Source organism: Callospermophilus lateralis, chromosome 5 (genome assembly GCF_048772815.1).
Source record: "Callospermophilus lateralis isolate mCalLat2 chromosome 5, mCalLat2.hap1, whole genome shotgun sequence".
In the NCBI taxonomy this organism is placed as follows: Eukaryota; Metazoa; Chordata; class Mammalia; order Rodentia; family Sciuridae; genus Callospermophilus; species Callospermophilus lateralis.
The window spans coordinates 115,647,911-115,672,238 of NC_135309.1; the positions used below are offsets into that span (position 1 = coordinate 115,647,911).

At 36.6% G+C, this 24,328-nt stretch overlaps 2 protein-coding genes across 2 annotated transcripts in view; one reads left to right on the top strand and one right to left on the bottom strand.

Annotated features, from left to right (window-relative positions):
- The window catches only part of Srek1ip1 (SREK1 interacting protein 1), a 38,856-nt gene extending 26,783 nt beyond the window's left edge, over positions 1-12,073 (top strand). The window contains exons 4-5 of the mRNA XM_076857229.2: positions 4,092-4,164; positions 6,514-12,073. Of these exons, the coding sequence (XP_076713344.1) occupies positions 4,092-4,164; positions 6,514-6,700 (260 nt within the window). The 3' untranslated portion in view covers positions 6,701-12,073. The remainder of the gene's footprint in view (positions 1-4,091; positions 4,165-6,513) is intronic.
- Positions 12,074-12,599: 526 nt separating this feature from the next.
- Shisal2b (shisa like 2B) overlaps positions 12,600-24,328 on the bottom strand; it is a 31,686-nt gene continuing 19,957 nt past the window's right edge. The window contains exon 3 of the mRNA XM_076856116.1: positions 12,600-12,733. Within this exon, the coding sequence (XP_076712231.1) occupies positions 12,600-12,733 (134 nt within the window). The remainder of the gene's footprint in view (positions 12,734-24,328) is intronic.

The following is a 24,328-nucleotide window of genomic DNA, read 5'->3' on the forward strand; positions in this document are numbered from 1 at the left end:
CAATACAAATGTTAGATGTTTTTCTCCATAGGTCTCTAAAAATCTGTTCATTTTTTTCTAAAGTCTGTTTTGTCTCTTGGTCAGTTTGAGTGATTTCTGTTGATCTGCCTTCTAATTCACTGATTATTTATCTGTTCCTTGGAAATTTCAGTTTACTATATTTTTAGTTCTAAAACTTTTATTTGGTTCTTCTTTGTATCCTATTTCTTCTCTGTTTTTCATTTGTTTCAATCTGCATTATTAGTTATAGAAGCATTTTTATAATGGTTTTTTATAATGTTTTGAAAACTGTTTCAGATAATTCTAATATCTTTTGTGGTGGTGTCATCTAATGAATATTTCATTTTTCATCCTGGTTCTTGATTTGATAAGTTATTTTCCATTGAAATTTGGACTTTTAAAATTTGTATTATGAAATTCTGTCTTGTCTTTAAACCGCTGTTTTATCTGGCATTCACTCCAGAAGGAAAATTGGGGGTGCTGACTTCTTACTAACAGGCAGAGTAAGAAGTCTAGTTCCCTACTCAGCAATCATCAACACCCAAAGTCAGCATGGTTCCTTCCTACTGCTAGGTCAGGGTAGGAGTTCCAATTCCCCATATGGTCTCCACTGATACACCCTAAGTGAGTGGTCTTGTTTCCATTAGGTAATGGTAAGAATTCTGGCTTTCACCAGACAACACTTAGTTTGGGTGGAGGGATACCTCATTATTGCCAGATATTGGGATGGAAATTCAGGCTCTCCATTTGGTTTCCATTGACATCATTAGTGAAAGTCTCATTACTGGCCCTTGGGGATTAAAGTTGTGGCTTTGTAATTGGAATTTTCTCAAATGCCCAAGCAAGGTGATGCCTAAGAGTAGAAGCCTAGACTCCCATTTGGCCTTTAGCGGCATGGGTACAGTTGGTGCCATAATGTTTTCTTTAGTATTTAGCTGGAGTATAAGGCAGTTATTTTCTAAAATTTCCTTTTTAGGTTGCCATTTTCTCAGTTCTCTGACTATGAAGGACATTTTTTGAGGGGGTAGGGAGACATTTTTGTCTGGTAAACTGTTAGCATTGCCAGGATGCCAGCTTTTTCAGCTGCAAATCTAGCATATATGAGGCCAAAAGAAATCTCAGAGAAGTTACTACTGTGTCATTCCCTATATTTTTCAGACTCACTAACTGGTCTGTCTTTGTCTATCTTTCAGAGTCATCTTCTATTTGTTTTTATAGTATCCAGGATTTTTAATTGTACTTAATGAGAGAGATGGGGAAATTACTCCATCTTCCCAGAAGGAGAAATTCAACTAATTCCTGACAGAGTTGAAAGACGCAATTTTGTAGAAAAAGAAGAGTCTTTCAACAAACAATGATAGAAGAATTATATTGTAGTAACCTTTAATCCCTATGATGCAACAAGTATAAAAATTAACTCAAAATGGATCATAGGCCTTAGTTTAATATCTAAAGCTTCTGGAAAAAAACAGAAAAAAAGTCATTGTGACCTTCAATTAAGTAATGTTTACTTAAATATGACACAAAAAGCACATTTCATAAAAGGAAAAAGATGATAAATTGGATTTCATCATATCAAGGATTTTGCTGTTGGCAAGTAAAAAGATAAGCCATAATCTGGGAGAAAATATTTGCCAAATGATATTTGATAAAGGACTTGTATCTAGACTTTACAAAGAACTCTCAGAATTAAGTAATAAAGTAAAATTTAAAATGAAAAGATTTGGACAGCTCACTAAAGATAACATGACAAATGACAAGCACATGAAAAGATGCTTGGCATCATTTTTCATTAAGGAAATGTAAATTATAGCTGCAGTGAGATATCTCTCTGTACCTACCAGAATGTCTTAAATTTAAAAAGTTAAAAATGCCAACTGTTCATAAGTTTGTTGAACAACTAGAACTTTCTTAACCACTGCTGGCAATGTAAAATGATGCAACCACTATGGGAAGCAGTTAGTTTCTTCAAAGTTAATCAAGCATACACCTATCATATGGCCATTATTCTACTCCAAGAAAAATGAAGCATATATTTTTACACAACTGTTCATAGAAGCTTTGTCTATAATACCCCCAAACTAGAAACAACCTAGATGGCTTTAACAGGTTCATGGATAAACAAATTGTGGTATGTCTATACAATAGATCTGTTCACAGAAACTGTTCAGTAGTTGCCTGGGATAGGAAGGGATAACAATGTGGTGCAAAAGTCTGAGAGGAGTAAAGGGGATGTTTGTCTTGATTGTGGTCTCAAGCCTTATCAAATTTTATACTTTAAATATATGCAGTTTATTATATGCAAGTTAATATCTTAATAAAGTAGTAATTATAATGCTTGCCACTGATGGAACACTTATCATATGCCAAAATAGCACTATGTTTTTATACCTTGCTTTCTTTTATCCTCAATAACTTAATGAAGTTAATATGTTCTGTTCCCTTTTTAGCTTGAAATTTGCTTAAGTTCACATAACTAGTAATTCAGTAGGCTACATGCAAAGATCAGTCTGCCTAACTCCAAAGCTGCTCTGCGTGTTGCCTCTCATGCCTGTTTCTCATGATAAATATACAAAATTTTTAAGTTTATTAGACATATTTTCTCAGTACATGTCTCTCCTCTAGTAACAAAACTCATAATTGGGAAATAAAAGCTAATTTGAGATAAAAGGAAGTAAAAAACAAAATACCAAAGTACTAGTATTCTGATGGAGTCAACAACCTCTGACATACATGTTGGCTTGACCTTCCCTTTATTTTTTTTTTATTTTACTTTTTTAAAATATTTATTTATTTTGGGGGTGTAGGTGGACACAACACATTGACCTTCCCTTTAAAGCTCCCAGGCACCCCATTCTTGGTATTTCTAACAGAAGTCACTGAGTAATAGAGTGTCCATTTCATACATCAAAAATCATATTTTTTCTGTTTAAAATAGCTTATGTATAACTAATTAAAAGTAAAAAATAAAATAGCTCATGTGGTGGCATATGCCTGTTATCTCAGTGATTTGGGAGGCTGAGACAGGAGGATCATAAGTTCAAGGACAGCCTCAGCAATTTAGCAAGGCCCTAAGCAACTTAGTGAGACGCTGTCTCAAAAATTTTTAAAAGCTGTAGGTGCGGGGGATGTGGATGTGGCTCATAAAGTGCCCCTGGGTTCAATCTGTAGGACTGAAAAAAATAGCTCAGAATCTCTTCTAGCATCTATCACTTGCACCATTTTAGTTTTTCTCTTGTAATGGAGAATTTTTCCAGGCAACTGGCATTCATCAGTTTACTAAATAGCTGCTGGCATAACTAACAAAATCCTGGATACCAGAAATAGAGATGAGTTAGAGATAAGTGTCACTTCGTTTTGGTTTTGCGATTTGAGTCTGCGCATACATGTTGTCATTTAGTTTTTGTTATTTACTCATTTAATTTATTTATTTTACAGGCTTGGGATCAAACCCAGGGCCTCGCATATGCTAGGCAAACATTCTACCACTGAGCTACATCCCCAGCCTGATATGTCTTCTTAAATGCTTGCTTTATTCCTCATCCTGTTTTACTTTCCTTGGCTCTTTTTCATTTTTTTCAAAATTTTGACCAAGCTACCTTTTTCACATCTTTTGCTTATAGCATTTGAGAAAGAGGTGATCAGAATTAGAAAGGAAAAAGGGTAACTGAGAACTGGAATTCATTAAACATGGTCCTGGGCTTTCACAAATTTTCTTCCCCTTAATATATTTTATATTTGGTGTGGCCATTTTTTCTTTTCTTTTTTGTCTTTCCCACCCCCCCCCCCCCCACTTTTCCTTCACATTTTCTCTATTACAGAGTTCTTCTCAATGATTTCTATTTTCTACTTTTTTTTTTCAGTAACTCTTACATGTGTCTTTATATGTTGAAGATATCATCGTATTACCTTTACCAGCTATGAAAAGAAAACACATCTTTGAGGCTTCTGTCATTTGGCTTTACTGCCTGTTCCCATTTCATATGTCTCCATCTATTTAACCAATAACTAAAATTTTAAAATATTTCACATCATATTAATATCGGTAGTTTCATGGTAATCTGATTTTTTTCCTTGCCCTCTTCTTACAGGAATAAATGAAGAAGAGGAGAAGAAAAAAGAAAAAAGCAAAGAGAAAATCAGATTGAAAAAAAAAAGAAAAAGGTATTTTATAAATAGCATCTTTAAAAAAGAAAAAAGTAGAACCATGATTCCAGGAAGGATTATAAACCTTTATTTTTGATATATAGTTCAGTTAATTTAATGTTAACATTTTCTTAATAGAAGTTAGATATTCAGTTGTTTCAGTAAAATAGCAAAGTCAGGTAAAGAATCAAAAATAAAGTCAGTACTCATTCACCTTAATTTTTCTTTTTACAACAAATCAAGTTACAAATGTGTGATAACACCTATTCTTTTTTTATATTTTATTTATTTATACTCTAAGTTTTAAATTTCAGAATAGTAGCTAAGCTACTTTTCACATTTTATCTTCATAAAGATGAAGTTGGAACTTAAATATTTGAATTCTCATATAATCATTATCATGCCTAAGTAATTAATTTATTAATATAATTTAATAGAATTTGTCAAGCTAAAAATTCTTTCGGGTCTTTCAGAACCTTCATCAACCACCTTCAAATTTTTACTATTATTTTAACAACTAACTGATTAAATAAATTGATCAAAAGTAGTAAAAGGCTACTTCTTCCCTGGTTAATGAATGAGTAGTTTCATTCAGACTAGAATAAATATACACATATAGACACATAGACCTTTTCTTTAAAAGCAATTGACCATAGTTAGGTCTTATTTGGACCTCTCAGTAGGTTCTCTATATTTGATGTTGTTACTTTTTAGTGTTTTTTTGTTTTTGTAATTACATGTATTTGAACACTTAGGTGTTGGAAAAGTTAACTCACTTTCAGGTCTTAGGAGTAAATAATAATTTTTAACATGGAAACTGCTAGGAACTGTTTCTGACTATTGTTGACATATTTGTGCCAGCTCAGCAGGGTGAATTGCTTACATGAAACATGAGATTATTCATTGTCTTCTAAGTTCTGATATACTTGTTTTATAATAACAGATTATTTATTCAGGGCTGTCTCTCAAACCTCAGAGATCTTAGGGCCTGAAATTAAAACCTTTATGTAGTTAGAGATAGGGCCACCTTATAATATGCTATGCTAGGCCTAAATTTTTTCCTTAAAAATAAAAATCCAGAACCCAAAATCAAAAGAAAAGAGAGCAATCAGAGAAGTCATTCTATTCAGAATATAGAAGTCAAGCAAGGTCTTTAAATAGGAAAGTAAACCAAATTTGACAAGAGCAGAGCTGAAAAGGGAGCCAGAGAATACATAAGAAAATAAGCTTAGTAGGTGATCAGAAGTCTAAGGCAGTAGATAGACAAGCAGAAAAGATGCAGCATTATAGAAATGAGAGAAACTTTGAGTCTCGGAAGTCACTCTGAAGACTTAAGATAGCTTGAAACCCTATAGTCTCATGCATTTAATTTTGTTCCTCTCTTATATTAGTCTCAGTTTGGGTTTTAATTCCTAATAGTTACATCACTGCACTAACTTTTTAGATGCCTGCTTTAATTTAAAATAATTCAATTTCCATCTTGTCATATGTATTTGGGGTTTAGGTCATAAATAGAGTGTTACATACCTCTTTATATAAAATCTTAAAAGATGGCTTTTTTGTTTTTTTTTTTTTCTTTTTCAATATTAGGGGAGGCATTTTTTGTTTTGTTTTTCCCAACTTTGTGTTAGTGTGATATTTTAAAAAATGAGGAATAATGATAAATCGTACTCATTTATGTGTATAATGTATTCATTTAAAAGTATCCTTTCTGAAAAAAAAAATTAAATAAATAAAAATATACTTTTTGTAACTAATGAAAGTTACTTTGTAATCCAAGTATCCATCTGTATAACTCTGCTACGAAAGGGATCAAGTACATTAACTTGAAAAATTAAAAGAATTATAAAAGTGCTCTTATTGTTCATTTTCAGCTTTTATTCATTCATACTGAGGTGTACAATTTTAGCCATCTTTTTTATGTATGATAATTGCAGCCTTTTGTGCTCTTTTAAGAGAATATGCTAACAAGTCATTATATACAAATATGATGTATATAATACATTATATACAAACACTTGTGTATATAATGAGGCTTGATGAATATCACTTTGTTTACCTTATAAATTTTGAAGGGTATCACAGCCTCCAAACTGAAAATCACAGAAAAAGTAATTTCAACCTTGTTAAATTAAAAACTCATTACTAAAATCAAGCAGAATAGAGATATTAGTTTTTGTCAGTTTTTGTGACCAGGCAGAAAAATAGTTAATTCATCATTTTTTGGAGAATACAAAGTACATTTGAGTTTCTTTATGTTTATACTTCCTCTTTACTCAAGAAGAATTTAAGATAGCTCAAATCCCATTTAAAATTACCTATCAGTCATAAATATGATTTTCAATCAGTGTGTGTTATTGCTCATAGGTCTTATTCCAGTTCCACTGAAGAGGATACTTCAAAACAAAAGAAACAAAAATGTCAGAAGAAAGAAAAGAAAAAAGAAAAAAAGACCAAATCAAAAAAAGGGAAACATCATAAAAAGGAAAAAAAGAAGAGAAAAAAAGAAAAGCATTCTTCTACTTCTTATCGTTCTGAATTCACCAAAAAGTAACTGAAACTTTGGCATGAGTCACTAAATTTAAAAATTCATTTATAAAAATTATTTGCCCTCCTTAGAATTTGCTGTATGATTATGCTTTGCAATATATCCCAACCTTTTCACATAGACATTTTTCATGTGTAGAACCATTATCCCTCTGGCCATATGTATTAAATCAGCCTTGTTACTTAGTAGCCATGCCCCAAGTATAGATATCTGTACATATGAAACATCATTTTTGACATTTGTAACTCTGTGTGTTTGGCTAGTGCTATTACTTCTATGTTGATTATGGCTTTACTGCAGTCAATACAAGTAATGTACCTACTGTTAACTAGTAGTGCTGAATCAAGTGTCTACCTTCCAGTGATAAAGCTGCGGGTAATGATTTGCTCTTGATACTGAATATTTTAATAGCTTTATATACTCTGATATAATGTTTAAAATAGTGAAATTTTTCACTATTGTTTTTAGATCTCTGAGCTTTTTAAATATTGTAGGAGATGAAGCTGCTTTACTGATCTTTAGTACTTTTTAAATGAATAATGTCTGCAGGAAGATGACAATGAAAATATAACAAAAGTTTCCATATTTTATGAAAGGCAGAATTTCTAATACCTGTCTTCTTTGTTTTTATAACACTTAAAATATTTCTTCTTTGTTTAGAGACTAGTTCAGCCTATTAGAAATCTGGCAGAGATGATGATGTGTTGGTCAGGATTTTTAGGATAGACTCCTGGGTTGTTTTATAGTTGTGCCATATTGGCATATTTTACAGTGATACCTCAAACACGGAAATTTTATTTAGGAAGACAGCTAAATCTTCATTAGCACTGATTTTTATTGTATTTACTACATGAATTTTATGAAGCTTCTGTCTATGAGTAATGTGGAAAATTTTTATAAATGTTAGCATTTATATTTCTTTTGTCTGAAATGATTTATAGTTTTGAAGCAAATTTCACACAGAACTTCTGGTTTCATAAACAACTATTGAGGTGTTTCCCTCTTTTACTTCAGTGACAAATCTCAGTAGCAGTGACAAAAGTTTAGAATTTTATTCTGTACATTTTAAAATGTAAGAACCAGGGAGTCACTTCATGAAAGCCTTTATATAATGATGGAAGTTTTATATGAGTAAGCATTTTCAAACATTTATTATTAGATATAAATGTTTCTTACATTTTTAATTTCACAGTGATCAGTGTTACTTAATTTGCTTAATATTTAGTATCCTTTTATGCTCATTTAGTTAAATACTTATGTTATAACTGCATTGCAAATCATCCTGTCATCATGACATAGCACCAAAGATTGCAAGTACCTCATTGTGGTGCACTTCTAAAGAGACGGCTGCAGGTAAATTCATGATGGTGAAATCAGGCAAGTATAATTACTCTCACAGGCTGGAAAGTTTACTGATTCTTCCTTCACCAGCACCTGACCTGGCATGCTCCTAAGTAAGACACAGAAGCCTCATAACTCTTTTCATTCAAGCTCAAGTTCTAGCAAAGTGGTTGGTACACACTCCTCTCCTAGCCTTGCAACTATGGAAGCTCTCACACTTATAACCTAATTTACTCATTTGGGCTCCTCAGAAAGAAATTATTTAGTTTAAAGAATTAAGAGGAAACACAAAACTATTAGATATTTAAGGGTTTGTTTTGTCTTTGCTTCTCATGTTATAAAATATAATTTATTTGTTATTAAGATTTTTTTAAAGTTTTTTCAAAAGCTTTTAAAAATGATTAGCAGATGCTTCATATGAAAGGATGGCCTCATCCCATTGAGAGTATAACATGCTTAACAAGTGATAGTAATTATAGTGAAACAGTTAATCAAGTTATTTATTAGTTTTACATATGTGTTTTGTAAAGATTATAAATTACTTCATTGAGTTTTGTTTTCTGAATGGTGGCACAATTAATGACTCAGAAGAGATATATAAAAGTCAGCCCTCATTTACTAGTACAGAAAATAAAAGATTTTAATGGCTTTGTAATTTTTCCTTCAATAATTTTCAGAATTTTTCTTAACTAAATTTCCCATATTAGCATAATTTATAAATTCCATCTGAATGAAAGTCATTTAATTTTTTCTAAAGTAATTTTCTTCTATGATGATCCTATTATTAATGAGGTTCTATACAAATCTCACCTAATATATTTAAGAAGAAAATTCATGAAATTTCCTCCCACATAGAATATAACAGAGGGAAAACTAAATTTAATATTAACAATTAAGTTCTGGCTATTCTACCAACCTGTATAACTGTCAACAGATCTATTTAGCTTTACTGGGCCTTGATTTGATGTCTTTTATAGATAAAATATTGTACTACATTATCTCTGAAATCTCTTACAGTCTTTATTTAAAGTATCAGTATTTAATCAAAATTTAAGTAATATTCATTTTAGAACTTTATTATAGGTAAGCAGTCTGCCTTCAGCTTATTAATTCAACTATTATCTAAGCAGATAAATGATATTTGGTTAATTTTCTTCCCATCCAATGTTGTTATCACCAGGTGCAGACAGACTTCATATTTAGATTTGCATTTGTAACCAGATTTTAAGAAGCAGTAAGGCTGTTATTTTTAGGCTGATGGACCTACTCCCACACAGTTTTCCCATTTTTTTTCTTCCATATCATCTGTTGGCTAAAATCTTTCTGAGTTTTCCCCTCCCCCATCCTCAACCCTATCCAGGGCCCAGGACCAAACTCAGGTCCTTGAGCATGCTAGGCCAGCAGTCTACCACTGAACTAAATCCCCAACCCCACAAAGGTATTTTTAGTTCTTCACACTTAATATATCTCCATTTACATCTTTAGTTCTGTGAGGCCAAAGAATCAATAAATGAGAAGTAAAACAATTACATGTGTGTCTGTTTCCTGCTTTACCTAAAATTGTATAACTAGGTCACCTTCAGTAGTAAACTAAATGGAAGAGTTGTTAGTAATGTTGATAAAAATGCCATTGATTCCTCTCTTTAATGTTTATTGGATCCTAGCCTGACGAACATGGTTGAATAGTGAGAACACAGATAAATTTGCTTCCCTAAAGGAATTCACAGTCTCATTGGTAAGAGAAACATTAGAACACACCATTATATAACAAGTGCAGTAATTGACCTGAATTTATAGAAACAGAGTACCTAATCTAGTCTGGAGAAATTAAAAGAGGCCACTAAGAGAAAGTAATTCTGAATTGCATATTGATTGAAGACAATGGTGGGCCCTCTGTCATTTCCACACAGAGTGGGTACTGTGAACAAATATCATATACAGAAAAAGCTGAGTTAATGTGCTGTATGTAGGAATTATAATCAAATCTGGTGTTGCTAGTGTGCCACATGTAAGGCAGGAAGCGGTAAAAATTCATACTACCGTAGAGTGCTTGCCTCTCATGCATGAGGCCCTGGGTTTGGTCCCCAGGACCACGTAAAAATAAACAAATAAAAAAAGAATAATAAAGATATTTTTAAAAAATTTATACTACCATTTTAGATTATTGGTATCAAGAAAAAGAGGTCTTAAAAGAGGTCTCGAGTTCCATGTTTGAGAGTTTGGACTTAAATCTATAAGCAATAAGACAGCATTCAAGTGTTTGAAGGAAGGAAATAACTTATTGGGATTTGGTTTCATTCATTTCATAATCATGTTCTATAATTTTTAAAAGATGAAATTGGTCATCAGAAGGCCACATCGAAAATAATTTTTATGCTTTATTATTTGTATTCTAGATTCACTTTTCTTCCTAAGATCTGATAATTCTTTATCAAAAATTCCATAGTGACTTTAAATTATCTAAAAACACATAAAACTCTACTGTATTCTTTATCATCCCCATTTCTAGAATTATGTGTACATATGTATTTTCTGAAATGTGTTTGGTTTTTAATTTTAGTTTTTTTTTTAAAAAAGACAAAGTTATTGCTGTTAATTATAAATCATTTCAAATGTAAAATATATTTTTCAATGTATAGATGGGGCCATAATTTAATAAGACTTCTTGCTTTTGGTATTTTGTTTCAATTTATGAAGCACAACTGCTTCTGAGCTACCAGAGACACATACCAGTTAGTTCACTTGAGGAGCCCTGACTCTTCCTCAGGTAACCTGGTGATAAGCTACCTCAGCAGGGAGCATGCAGAGCTCTGCTGATGCTAGTGCTGGGATTCAAACTTCCTGGGCCTTTGGCATCCTAGAACTCCAGTTACCATACCCAGGGGCTTCTGACTTCACTTGTCTCTTCTCAACTATTCTAAAAGTATGCAGAATATCAGGGAAATGGGTGCCTTACCTAGGGCACAATACATAATGCATCCAGCCAGGCCCAGCCTGCTTCTCCTATAGGATGGGAGGAGTCGGAAGGACATGAGCACTTTGCTGGCCTTGAGTCTGTTTCCTGATTCTCATGTCATATGGCATTTGCCCTTGCCCCTGAACAACAAAAGTTGAACTGTATTTGTGCCTTAACTAAACTTTCTCAACCTAGATATTCATCTAAAAGAAAATAGTAATATTAATTATTACTTTCTGTGTCAAGATAGCAATTTTCATGTTTTTTTTTTAAATCAAAGCTATGTAAAGCATTAAAAGCTCTATATGACTTTACAAAAATAATTGAAAATTCTCCACTTTTATGACCTTGTAAAATATAATTTTTATAATGAAATATCTCGACTTTCAAACTTCACATACACTCTGAGCAATTTTAATATTCCAACCTTGGCAAAATTGTACTCCTTTTGAATGTGAAATCCAACTCAAACAGTAGGATGTTGTGATAATGATCTGGGACTCTGCTGTCAATATAGCCTCATGTGGTTATTTAAGTTCATTTTAGGTAGCTAATGTACCAGATGGTAAAGATATAGAAAGAACATTTCTATCATCACAGAAACTTCTCTTGGACGATACTGGTCTAGAAGATATCCTTGGTTTTTCATAGAAATTTTGAAAGCCTAATGAGGAAAAGTTTCTGAGCTTTGCATGCTCAAGAACAATAAGGCATTCTTTTGTTATACAAGACCAGAGAAGCTGTGTTCAGTACATTTTGAAAGGCTGGTGTTCTAACTACAGAAATCTTACACACTGCAGCAGATATATACAGAGGAGCTGTCTTGGTTATTCCTTTTTTTCTGTTGAATTCCTTTATAAAACCATGTCTGTGTTCTTAAAATAGAAATCACATTTATTGACTTAAAAATTAAGTCTTTAAAAACATTTGTAATTTGCCAAATGAAGTGTTATTTCTACATGTTTGGGTGGTAAGTATTAGGTAGAACCAGAGAATTGGTTGGTTTTATTCATTTTAGAGATTTTAGGGAATTTATCAAGCAAAGGGTTTTTGTTATGGTATCCCTTAAAATAAAGAAAATACTTACTGCACAGATTATATAATGTGATTTTTGTTATGTTTTATAAGGAATAATATGTTGTATCTCCAGAAAATCCTCCAAAAGGCATGGGTTGATTTCTAAGAGACTTAAGAACATGCTAGCTCTCATAAATTTATAAGACAATTTCCCCTAACATTTACCTATCCAATATCATGTGTTATAAAAATATTTGCTTATATCAAAAAAGTTGTGAAATGTAGTGATATGACATAAATTTCTCACTGTTCTTCACTAAGATGTTTGTTTATCTGTATTGTCAATACATTCTTATTTCTCCTGTAGAATTAGTATAATTCCATGTAATGCAGAAATATCTTAATTAGAAATAAAAGTAAACTTATGCACATGAATATCAATCAAAACCTTAGAGTTGAATAAATTGAATGACTAAAATGCAGCTGTGTCTTGCTTTGTGAGTGGCAAATATTTGAAAAGCAACATTACAAACTATTGTTTAAAATTCATTTTTATTGCTCTCCAGTGAGCTTTGAAAACAGGATTTTTATTTAATAAGCAATATTAATTTGTATTGTTTCCACTTCTTTTTCTTGAATTTTATCTTCAGCTTCATAGAATGTTTCATTTGTAGAATTTGATGCTGCATTTGAATTGAGGGCTTTGGTTTTTCTATTTAGGTTGCCTGTAAACACAAAAACAATGAAATATTTGAAATTATAACATTAAAAATTTTGGCCTAACATTTATGCTAAAAAAAAAATTGTAGCAGTGTTCTAAGCATGATGTCCTGAAAATACTATGTGGATGAGTTACGAAAGAGTCATTTCAAAGTTGATTTTAAATCATTCCTCTAAAAGTTATGTAAAGGAAATATTCAGTCACAGGAGTAAAATTTAATTCCAGGCTTACCTTTTCCTTCATGCTTCTATAATGAAACTACACATTTGATAAGGAGGGAGAAATTTCTGGGTTGCTCCATCAAAGTATCTGTCCCTGTCCTATGCATAAACTAAATAATTACTTTAAAATCAATAATTTTAATTTGCAACAGTATTACGTCTTTGGATCATAATCAGCTTTGATGTGAATAGTCAAAAATGAGCAAGATAGAGGAATATGGATCTTTGCTAATCAGAAATTTGACGAACATAACAAAGAAATGGATCATTATTCAATCAACAGTGTTATAAAAGTTGAATGTGGAAATAATGTATGTTTTACCAATACATAAAATTTTAGATAATTAAATAATACATAAATGTGTAAGATGCAGTGGGGAAAAAATCACAGACATCACTAATGACTTCCCTGTTGCTACATTATCAGCTTAGTTCATCCTCATTTGACCTATTGGCACCATTTGACACAGTTCACTTGGCTTCCAGGATGCCCTTTCTTTGACCACCTGTTACCTATGTCAAACTATGTTCCTTTGATGACCTGCACTAGAGGTGCAGTGCTACACAATTCAGTTCACTTAAGACATGTTTGTTAAGTATCCTAGGCACTAAAATATAAGCAAACCCTATATCCAATCAGATGTGTGTGTGTGTGTGTGTGTGTGTGTGTGTGTGTGTATACACAATCACCAAGGATTTAACTCAGGGGCACTTGACCACTAAGCCACAGCCTCATTTTGTATTTTATTTAGAGACAAGGTCTCACTGAGTTGTTTAGCACCTTGCTGATGCTGAGGCTGGCTTTGAACTCGCGATCCTTATGTCTCAGCCTCCTGAGCCACTGGACTACAGGCATGTGCCACCACACTCAGCTTTATTGATTATACTTTTGAGATATATCTGTTACTGCTTCTCGCTACCTTTACTACCACCCTTATTCTCTTTTCAGCACAATGCTCTGGGTAATTCTTTAAGAGATAAGGCAGGAGCTGGGGTTGTGGCTCAGTGGTAGAGCACTCACCTAGCTGGTGCAAGGCACTGGGTTCAATCCTCAGCACCACATAAAAATAAATAAAGGTATAAATTTAAAAAAAAAATAAATAAGTTATGTCTTCTCAGAACTCTCCATTTCTCCTGCATATTCACAATGGTCCCCATGACTCATACACATACTACCAACTCCCCAACTTTGTCTTTTTCTACTCACTACCTAATTTACTAACCACTTTGATCAAAAATTTCAGGCATGTTCCAGCCATAGAACCTTTGTATTGACTTCACTGTATCAAGTAGCTTTTCCCCAAGCCAATTTGTACAATAATTCTTTTGTCTTCAAGTCCTGACCCAGAAGTTAGAACCTAAACATTTGAAAATTGCAGCCTATATTCCCTCCATCTCCAATCTTCTCTGCCCTTCATTTCCCAAAACACTTATTTTCTAATATAGCTTACTGATTTATTGTTTTATTATATATTGTCTCTCATTACTTAAAATGTAACATGCCAAGGGATGTTCAGCTATTTTCTTCATTCATATATCTCGACATTCATGTCTAGAAAAATGCATGTAGCTGGTATTAAATAAATTTGGTTTAAGTGAAATTAAAAGATTGAAAGTTCACAATAATAAAAACTTTAAAATTGTGGGTGGCAAAAGACAAAATGGAAAACCAACTAGGAAACATTGTTTAGAACAAATGATGCAAGTCTGATATACTAACTCTTACATGTGAATACATAAAACAGTAAAACCTCTTAGTGGATAAAGAAATAGATAATATATGATGGCTCCTAAACATGAAAAACCTGTAATCTTGCTAATTAAAATAGTAAATTTAAAAGGCAAGATGATTTTTCATCTTTCAATTGGGCACAGACTTTTAAAAAGTAATTCTTGATGAAAGGTATAGCATGATGAGAGTGTAAATCTATACATCTGAAACCTGAAATGCTCCTATCCTGTGATCCAGTTTCACATGAAATTCCCAAGAAAAACATTGAAAATTAGATCAAAAAGTTCTACATATGCACAAAGATGTTCACTAATTATTTTCAATTTTTTAAAAACAGCACCTTAAATTTCCAATAGGGGGATTTTTAGCTAAAGGACCATGCATGAGGTCTTATGCAGCCATTTAATTTTAAAAGGTGGCTTCCAAGAAAATGATCAAAGCACAGTGTCAACTGAGAAAGTATGCATCATTATTAACAACATCATAGCAGTCAACATTTAGACTCACAAAGCACCAAGAGCTGACAGCTTAAAACTCTTCAGGGTCATATCTAAACTTGGTTTGGCTATAGATCTGGCCCTGCTTGCTTCTCCTGGCTCAGCCTCCCCACTGCCATTCTTATACTTGGCATTTCAGTATACACAAGTATTTCCTTGCACTTGCCTGGCATGTAGGCACAATCTACCTAACTCTCCCCGCCACCTTCAGCATTCTAGTGTCCCTTATTCTCCAGCAACCAGACTTTAGAAAATCTGTCCAGACCTGCCTAAGAGGAAGTCCAATGGACAACACTCCCTATTCTATTAGGAAAGTCACTCTAAGTTCTCCCCCAAGCTCTTGCCCCTTACTGGGGATTGCACGGGAGCGCTTAACCACTGAGACCTTTCTATTTTTTATTTTGAGACAGGGTCTCATTAAGTTGCTTAGGGCCTCATTAAGTCACTGAGGTTGGCCTGGAACTTGTCATACTCCTGTGTCAGCCTCCAGAGCTGCTGGGATTGCAGGCATACACCAACATGCAGGGCTCAACTAGCCTTTTTTTCAATTGTTTTTCTTTGGGTAAGTCTAAGCCTCACTTTAGGTGTGTTAATACTTCCTGGCTCTGCTCATTTCAAAACACCTGCTTTCTGTGAGTAAACTGCTTTTTGTAAGTAAAAAATACTTTCCTATAAGTAAACAACTTTCTAGGGTTAATCAGGATTCCCCTACTCTGGGTCAATTCTATGGGTCATCACTCAAAGGGCAATATTATTTACAAATTTTGAAGGATGATGTCTCACTGCAGCTCTCAGATTCAGTCCATAGATCTGAAACATGAGTATAGATCCCTGGGATGGGTATTTAAAATATTGTAAATTTAATATCCAGAGTCTAGAGAAGTATGCTGTATGGTTTTATTACATTATTTCCGAACTTTTTTGGTGGTAAAATGTTATTTAATGTTCTACTTCCAAACATCCATCATAATGTCTAACCAATAATTTTAGATTTTTTTAAAGCTAATTTGTTATAGGTATAAGATTCTTTATCCTGAGAAATAGCCCTTTGCCCACTAACAAGGTTTTTAAGATAAATATAGTAGGGAAAGCTGGCATGAAACTTAGGAACTGGAAAATTCTTGGCTTTTTTTTTTTCTTTTACAAAGTAGACTGAAACATACATTAGATTCAAATTTAGTCACTAAACTCTTAAGAATGGAATATAGAGAGGGGATCCAACATGGCGGCCGGCGAGGAAGCTGCACTTTCAATATCTCCACATTAACGGGATCAGAAACACCAATTAAAACAGCTACATTCTACCTACTGAGGATCTTCTAGCAAAATTCCGTTGAAAGGAGACCTGCCGAGAATTAGTAAGTTTATTAGACGTGACAGTTTGCCCCAGACAAGTGAAACTTGACCGGCAGCGCGGGCTCAGAGTCCAATCCCGCGGCCACCCGCCGCTTCTGCAAGCGGCAGGCGGCCCAGAGCAGCGCGGCAGAAGGGTCCCCGCCCAGCCAGCAGACAGCTCCCGCCATCCCGGCTACCCTGGCGGCCCTGCTTTCGCTCGGCGAACAGCCACCCCACCCGGCTGGTTCTTAGCCACGCGGCTGCAGTCACCCAGCTTTACAAGCGGCCCCCGGCGGCCCTGCTCGGCGAGAAGGGTCCCCGCCCTGCCGGCAGACAGCTCCCGCCATTCCGCTCTTGTTCTGCAAACAGCCACCCCGCCCGCTTGGTTCTTAGCCACGCTGCTGCAGCCACCCGGCTTTACAAGCACCCCCGGCGGCCCTGCTCGGCGAGAAGGGTCCCCGCCCTGCCGGCAGACAGCTCCCGCCATTCCGCTCTTGTTCTGCAAACAGCCACCCCGCCCGCCTGGTTCTTAGCCACGAGGCTGCAGCCGCCCGGCTTTACAAGCGCCCCCGGCGACCCTGCTCCGCGAGAAGGGTCCCTGCCCAGCCAACAGACAGCTTCCGCCATCCCGGCTACCCTGGCGGTCCCGCTCTTGCCCTGCAAACAGCCACCCCGCCCACCTGGGTCTTAGCCACGCGGCTGCAGCCACCCAGCTTTACAAGCGCCCCCGGCGGCCCTGCTCGGCGAGAAGGGTCCCCGCCCGGCCGGCAGACAGCTCCCGCCATTCCGCTCTTGTTCTGCAAACAGCCACCCCGCCCGCCTGGTTCTTAGCCACGAGGCTGCAGCCGCCCGGCTTTACAAGCGCCCCCAGCGGCCCTGCTCGTCGAGAAGGGTCCCTGCCCGGCCGGCAGACAGCTCCCACCATCCCGGCACTCCTGGCGGCCCGCCCGCTCTGCGAAGGGTCACCCCGCCCGGCTCTTAGCCACGCGGGCGCCATCTGCCTGGCTCTGTGAGCGCCCCCGGCGGCCCAGCGCAGCCAGAAGGGTCCCCGCCTGGCCCGACAGAAGGCACGTGCCCTTCCGGCTCTGCTAACGGCCCTGCCCACCCGGGAAAGGGCTCCCCCCCTTGAGAGGATGGGAAGGAAATCTAACCAAGCCTCTATGAATTAGCGAACTGGGATCTAAATCCAGAGATTGCGTCAGACCAGAGACAAGCCAGTTCCACCTCTCCCTTCGGTCACTCCTGCAAGGAGCCAGGGGCCCGCCATAGCAGAGAGTGGAAGTCACCAAAGATCGGCCAAAGAGATTCCTTCCCAGCGGATTCTAAATTAGCAGGAGCGGCGAGGGAGCCGGCCGGAGCTGGCGGGAACAACGGCAGCGGCACGGGAACCGGCGGGAGCTGAGGCAGCGCTGACGCAGGAGCCGGCGGGAGCCGCGCGGCGCGGGTCTCCCAGCTACAGCTCCCACCAGTGCTGACAACTGAGGTCTCTTGCACCAGATACGGGGGCGTGGCTACCAGAAGGTAAGCAAATTTGCTGGGGGTTCTCAGCCCCAAGCTCTACAAACTTAGGGCCTGAGGGAGGCAAACAAGGAGAGTGTGCCCTGGCACTAATGAAACAGCTGCTCCACGCGTGTGCAAGGTAGGCGGAACCGTGACCACCGACAAAACAGGCCCAGTGGCCCGCCAGATACATCGCCCCGGTCGGGGGAGGGGCAGAGCCGCCACCAGCGCCTTTTAGGTAGACAGATCTGCAACCGACAGACAGAACAGGCCTAGTGGCCAGCGGAGGGGCAAAGCCGCTGCTCACGCCTGCAAGGTAGGCGGACCTGTGACCACCGAAAGAACAGGCCCATCGAAAATACAGGTACAGCGGCCTCCTGGCGTGGAAGGCACATTGCCTCAATTGAAGGAGGGGCAGAGCCACCGCCAAAGCCTGCGAGGGAGACTTTGCAGCTATACAAGAGCAATATAAATATATAGGGGGAAAAATCAATAACACAACAGTTTCACCAAGCAGAAAGAAACGAGATCAGTATGAAAAGACAAAGAAAGAAAGGACCACAAGCAATGCAGGTCAACTCAACTTTAGAAGAGGTAATATCTGCAGCAGATGGAATGTCAGATAAAGAATTCAGGATATACATGCTTCAGATGATCTGGAGTCTCAAGGAAGACATTAGACAGCAAAATCAGACAATGAAAGACCACTTCGACCACTTCGACAATAAATTACATAAACAAATCCAAGAAGCAAAAGATCAATTATACAGGGAGATAGAGGTTATAAAAAACAAACAAACAGAAATGCTGGAAATGCAGGAAACAATAAACCAACTTAAAAACTCAATTGAGAATACTACCAGCAGAGTAGAACACTTAGAAGATAGAACATCAGACAATGAAGACAAAGTATTTCAACTGGAGAAGAACATAGACAGCTCAGCAAAGCTGTTAAGAAACCATGAGCAGAACATTCAAGAAATATGGGATAACATAAAGAGACCCAACTTAAGGGTCATGGGGATACAGGAAGGTATTGAGGTCCAAACCAAAGGAATGAGCAATCTATTCAACGAAATAATACGAGAAAACTTCCCAGACTTGAAGAATGAGACAGAATCCCAAATCCTAGAAGCCTACAGGACGCCGAATGTGCAAAATCATAAGAGATCCACACCTAGACACATTATAATGAAGATGCCCAACATACAGAATAAGGAGAGAATTTTAAAAGCTACAAGAGAAAGGAAGCAGATTACATTTAGGGGTAAACCAATCAGGATAACAGCTGATCTTTCAACACAGACTCTGAAAGCTAGAAGATCCTGGAATAACATATTTCAAACACTGAAAGAAAAGGGGTTCCAACCAAGAATTGTGTATCCCGCGAAATTAAGCTTCAGGATGGAAGATGAAATTAAAACCTTCCATGATAAACAAAAGTTAAAAGAATTTGCAGCTAGAAAACCAGCTCTTCAAAACATCCTCGGCAAAATATTACAGGAAGAGGAAATGGAAAATATCAATGAAAACCAACAGCGGGAGGTAGTACAGTAAAGGTGGGGGGGAATAATCAAAGAGGAAAACAAACCATGTTTAGTAACATAAATAAACAAATATGGCTGGAAGAACAACCCATATCTCAATAATAACTCTAAATGTTAATGGCTTAAACTCACCAATTAAGAGACACAGGCTAGCAGAATGGATCACTAAACAAGACCCAACAATATGCTGCCTTCAGGAGACGCATTTGATAGGAAAAGACATACATAGACTGAAGGTGAAAGGTTGGGAAAAATCATATCACTCATATGGACTTTGGAAACAAGCAGGAGTGTCCATACTCATTTCAAATAAAATAGATTTCAAGCCAAAGTTAATCAAAAGGGATGAAGAGGGACACTACATACTTCTCAAGGGAACCATACACCAACAAGACATAACAATCATAAATATATATGCCCCAAACAATGGTGCAGCTATGTTCATCAAACAAACTCTTCTCAAGTTCAAGAGTCTAATAGACCACCATACAATAATCATGGGAGACTTCAACACACCTCTCTCACCACTGGACAGATCTTCCAAACAAAAGTTGAATAAGGAAACTATAGAGCTCAATAACACAATTAATAACCTAGACTTAATTGACATATATAGAATATACCACCCAACATCAAGCAGTTACACTTTTTTCTCAGCAGCACATGGATCCTTCTCAAAAATAGATCATATATTATGTCACAGGGCAACTATTAGACAATATAAAGGAGTAGAGATAATACCATGCATATTATCTGATCATAATGGAATGAAATTGAAAATCAACGATAAAAGAAGTAAGGAAAAATCATGCATCACTTGGAGAATGAACAATAGGTTACTGAATGATCAATGGGTTATAGAAGACATCAAGGAGGAAATTAAAAAATTCTTAGAGATAAATGAAAACACAGACACAACATATCGGAATCTATGGGACACATTGAAAGCAGTTCTAAGAGGAAAATTTATTGCTTGGAGTTCATTCCTTAAAAAAAGAAAAAACCAACAAATAAATGATCTAATACTTCAACTCAAAATCCTAGAAAAAGAAGAGCAAAACAACAGCAAAAGAAGTAGAAGACAAGAAATAATTAAAATCAGAGCTGAAATTAATGAAATCGAAACGAAAGAAACAATTAAAAAATTGACAAAACTAAAAGTTGGTTCTTTGAAAAAATAAATAAAATTGACAGACCCTTAGCCACGCTAACAAAGAGAAGAAGAGAGAGAACTCAAATTACCAGCATACGGGATGAAAAAGGCAATATCACAACAGACACTTCAGAAATACAGAAGATTATCAGAAATTATTTTGAATCCTTATACTCCTATAAAATAGAAGATAGTGAAGGCATCGATAAATTTCTTAAGTCATATGATTTGCCCAGATTGAGTCAGGAGGATATTGACAACCTAAACAGACCAATATCAATTGAGGAAATAGAAGATACCATCAAAAGACTACCAACTAAGAAAAGCCCAGGACCGGATGGGTATACAGCAGAGTTTTTCAAAACCTTTAAAGAGGAATTAACACCAATACTTTTCAAGCTATTTCAGGAAATAGAAAAAGAGGGAGAACTTCCAAATTCATTCTATGAGGCCAACATCACCCTGATTCCTAAACCAGACAAAGACACTTCAAAGAAAGAAAACTACAGACCAATATCTCTAATGAACCTAGATGCAAAAATCCTCAATAAACTTCTGGCGAACTGGATACAAAAACATATCAAAAAAATTGTGCACCATGATCAGGTAGGATTTATCCCTGGGATGCAAGGTTGGTTCAATATACGGAAATCAATAAATGTTATTCACCACATCAACAGGCTTAAAAATAAGAACCATATGGTCATCTCGATAGATGCGGAAAAAGCATTCGACAAAGTACAGCATCCCTTTATGTTCAAAACTCTAGAAAAACTAGGGATAACAGGAACATACCTCAACATTGTAAAAGCAATCTATGCTAAGCCTCAGGCTAGCATCATTCTGAATGGAGGAAAACTGAAGGCATTCCCTCTAAAATCTGGAACAAGACAGGGATGCCCTCTCTCACCACTTCTGTTCAACATAGTTCTCGAATCACTGGCCAGAGCAATTAGACAGACGAAAGAAATTAAAGGCATAAAAATAGGAAAAGAAGAACTCAAATTATCACTATTTGCAGATGACATGATTCTATACCTAGCAGACCCAAAAGGGTCTACAAAGAAACTATTAGAGCTAATAAATGAATTCAGCAAAGTGGCAGGCTATAAAATCAACACGCATAAATCAAAGGCATTCCTGTATATCAGCAACAAATCCTCTGAAATGGAAATGAGGACAACCATCCCATTCACAATATCCTCAAAGAAAATAAAATACTTGGGAATCAACCTAACAAAAGAGGTGAAAGACTTATACAATGAAAACTACAGAACCCTAAAGAGAGAAATAGAAGAAGATCTTAGAAGATGGAAAAATATACCCTGTTCATGGATAGGTAGAAGTAACATCATCAAAATGGCGATATTACCAAAAGTTCTCTATAGGTTTAATGCAATGCCAATCAAAATCCCAACGGCATTTCTTGTAGAAATAGAGAAAGCAATCATGAAATTCATATGGAAAAATAAAAGACCCAGAATAGCAAAAACAATTCTAAGCAGGAAATGTGAATCAGGCGGTATAGCTATACCAGACTTCAAACTATACTACAGAGCAATAGTAACAAAAACAGCATGGTACTGGTACCAAAACCGGCAGGTGGACCAATGGTACAGAATAGAGGACACAGAAACCAATCCACAAAACTACAACTATCTTATATTTGATAAAGGGGCTAAAAGCATGAAATGGAAGAAGGATAGCATCTTCAACAAATGGTGTTGGGAAAACTGGAAATCCATATGCAACAAAATGAAACTGAATCCCTTTCTCTCGCCATGCACAAAAGTTAACTCAAAGTGGATCAAGGAACTTGATATCAAATCAGAGACATGGCGTCTGATAGAAGAAAAAGTTGGCTATGATCTACATACTGTGGGGTCGGGCTCCAAATTCCTCAATAGGACACCCATAGCACAACAGTTAATAACTAGAATCAACAAATGGGACTTACTCAAACTAAAAAGTTTTTTCTCAGCAAAAGAAACAATAAGAGAGGTAAATAGGGAGCCTACGTCCTGGGAACAAATCTTTACTCCTCACACTTCAGACAGAGCCCTAATATCCAGAATATACAAAGAACTAAAAAAATTAGACAATGAGATAACGAATAACCCAATCAACAAATGGGCCAAGGACCTGAACAGAAATTTCTCAGAGGAGGACATACAATCAATCAACAAGTATATGAAAAAATGCTCACCATCTCTAGCAGTCAGAGAAATGCAAATCAAAACCACCCTAAGATACCATCTCACTCCAGTAAGATTGGCAGCCATTAGGAAGTCAAACAGCAACAAGTGCTGGCGAGGATGTGGGGAAAAGGGTACTCTTGTACATTGCTGGTGGGACTGCAAATTGGTGCGGCCAATTTGGAAAGCAGTATGGAGATTTCTTGGAAAGCTCGGAATGGAACCACCATTTGATCCAGCTATTCCACTACTCGGTCTATTCCCTAAAGACCTAAAAAGAGCACACTATAGGGACACTGCTACATCCATGTTCATAGCAGCACAATTCACAATAGCAAGACTGTGGAACCAACCTAGATGCCCTTCAATAGACGAATGGATAAAAAAAATGTGGCATTTATACACAATGGAGTATTACTCTGCATTAAGAAATGACAAAATCATAGAATTTGGAGGGAAATGGATGGCATTAGAGCAGATTATGCTAAGTGAAGCTAGCCAATCCCTTAAAAACAAATGCCAAATGTCTTCTTTGATATAAGGAGAGTAACTAAGAACAGAGTAGGGAAGAAGAGCATGAGAAGAAGATTAACATTAAACAAGGATGAGAGGTGGGAGGGAAAGGGAGAGAGAAGGGAAATTGCATGTAAATGGAAGGAGACCCTCAGGGGTATACAAAATTACATACAAGAGGAAGTGAGGGGAAAGGAGGGAAAATATAAGGGGGAGAAATGAATTACAGTAGAGGGGGTAGAGAGAGAAGAGGGGAGGGGAGGGGGGAGGGGGGATAGTAGAGGATAGGAAAGGCAGCAGAATACAACAGACTCCAGAATGGCAATATGTAAATCAATGGTTGTGCAACTGAAGTGATTCTGCAATCTGTATATGGGGTAAAAATGGGAGTTCATATCCCACTTGAATCAAAGTGTGAAATATGATATATCAAGAACTATGTAATGTTTTGAACAACCTACAATAAAAATTAATTTTAAAAAAAAAAAAGAATGGAATATATTCTACATAGTGGTCCTTGAAATTATTTATCATAATATTTGAAAACCATAGTGAACCTTTTCACCAAGATGGTGCCAAAAGAGAAGCTGGAAGCTATTGTCCTTTCCCAAAGCCAAAGCAATGGTCTTGAAGGCCAAAAAGGCAGAAGGTATCCTTAGTGTCTCTCTCTCTCTCTCTCTCTCACTCTCTCTCTCTCTCACACACACACAGACACACACACCACACAAAGATACACCACTCACCTTCTAGTGGCCAAAACAACTGCAGATGTGGAGGCTATCCAAATACCCTTGTCTTGGCAGAAAGAAGCTTGACCACTGTGCCATCAAGTTCCCCAGCCCCTGAGTGGCTGATGAAGAAGGTGAAGAAAACTAGCAACAGCTCAAATAGGTTGTCAAGAAGCTC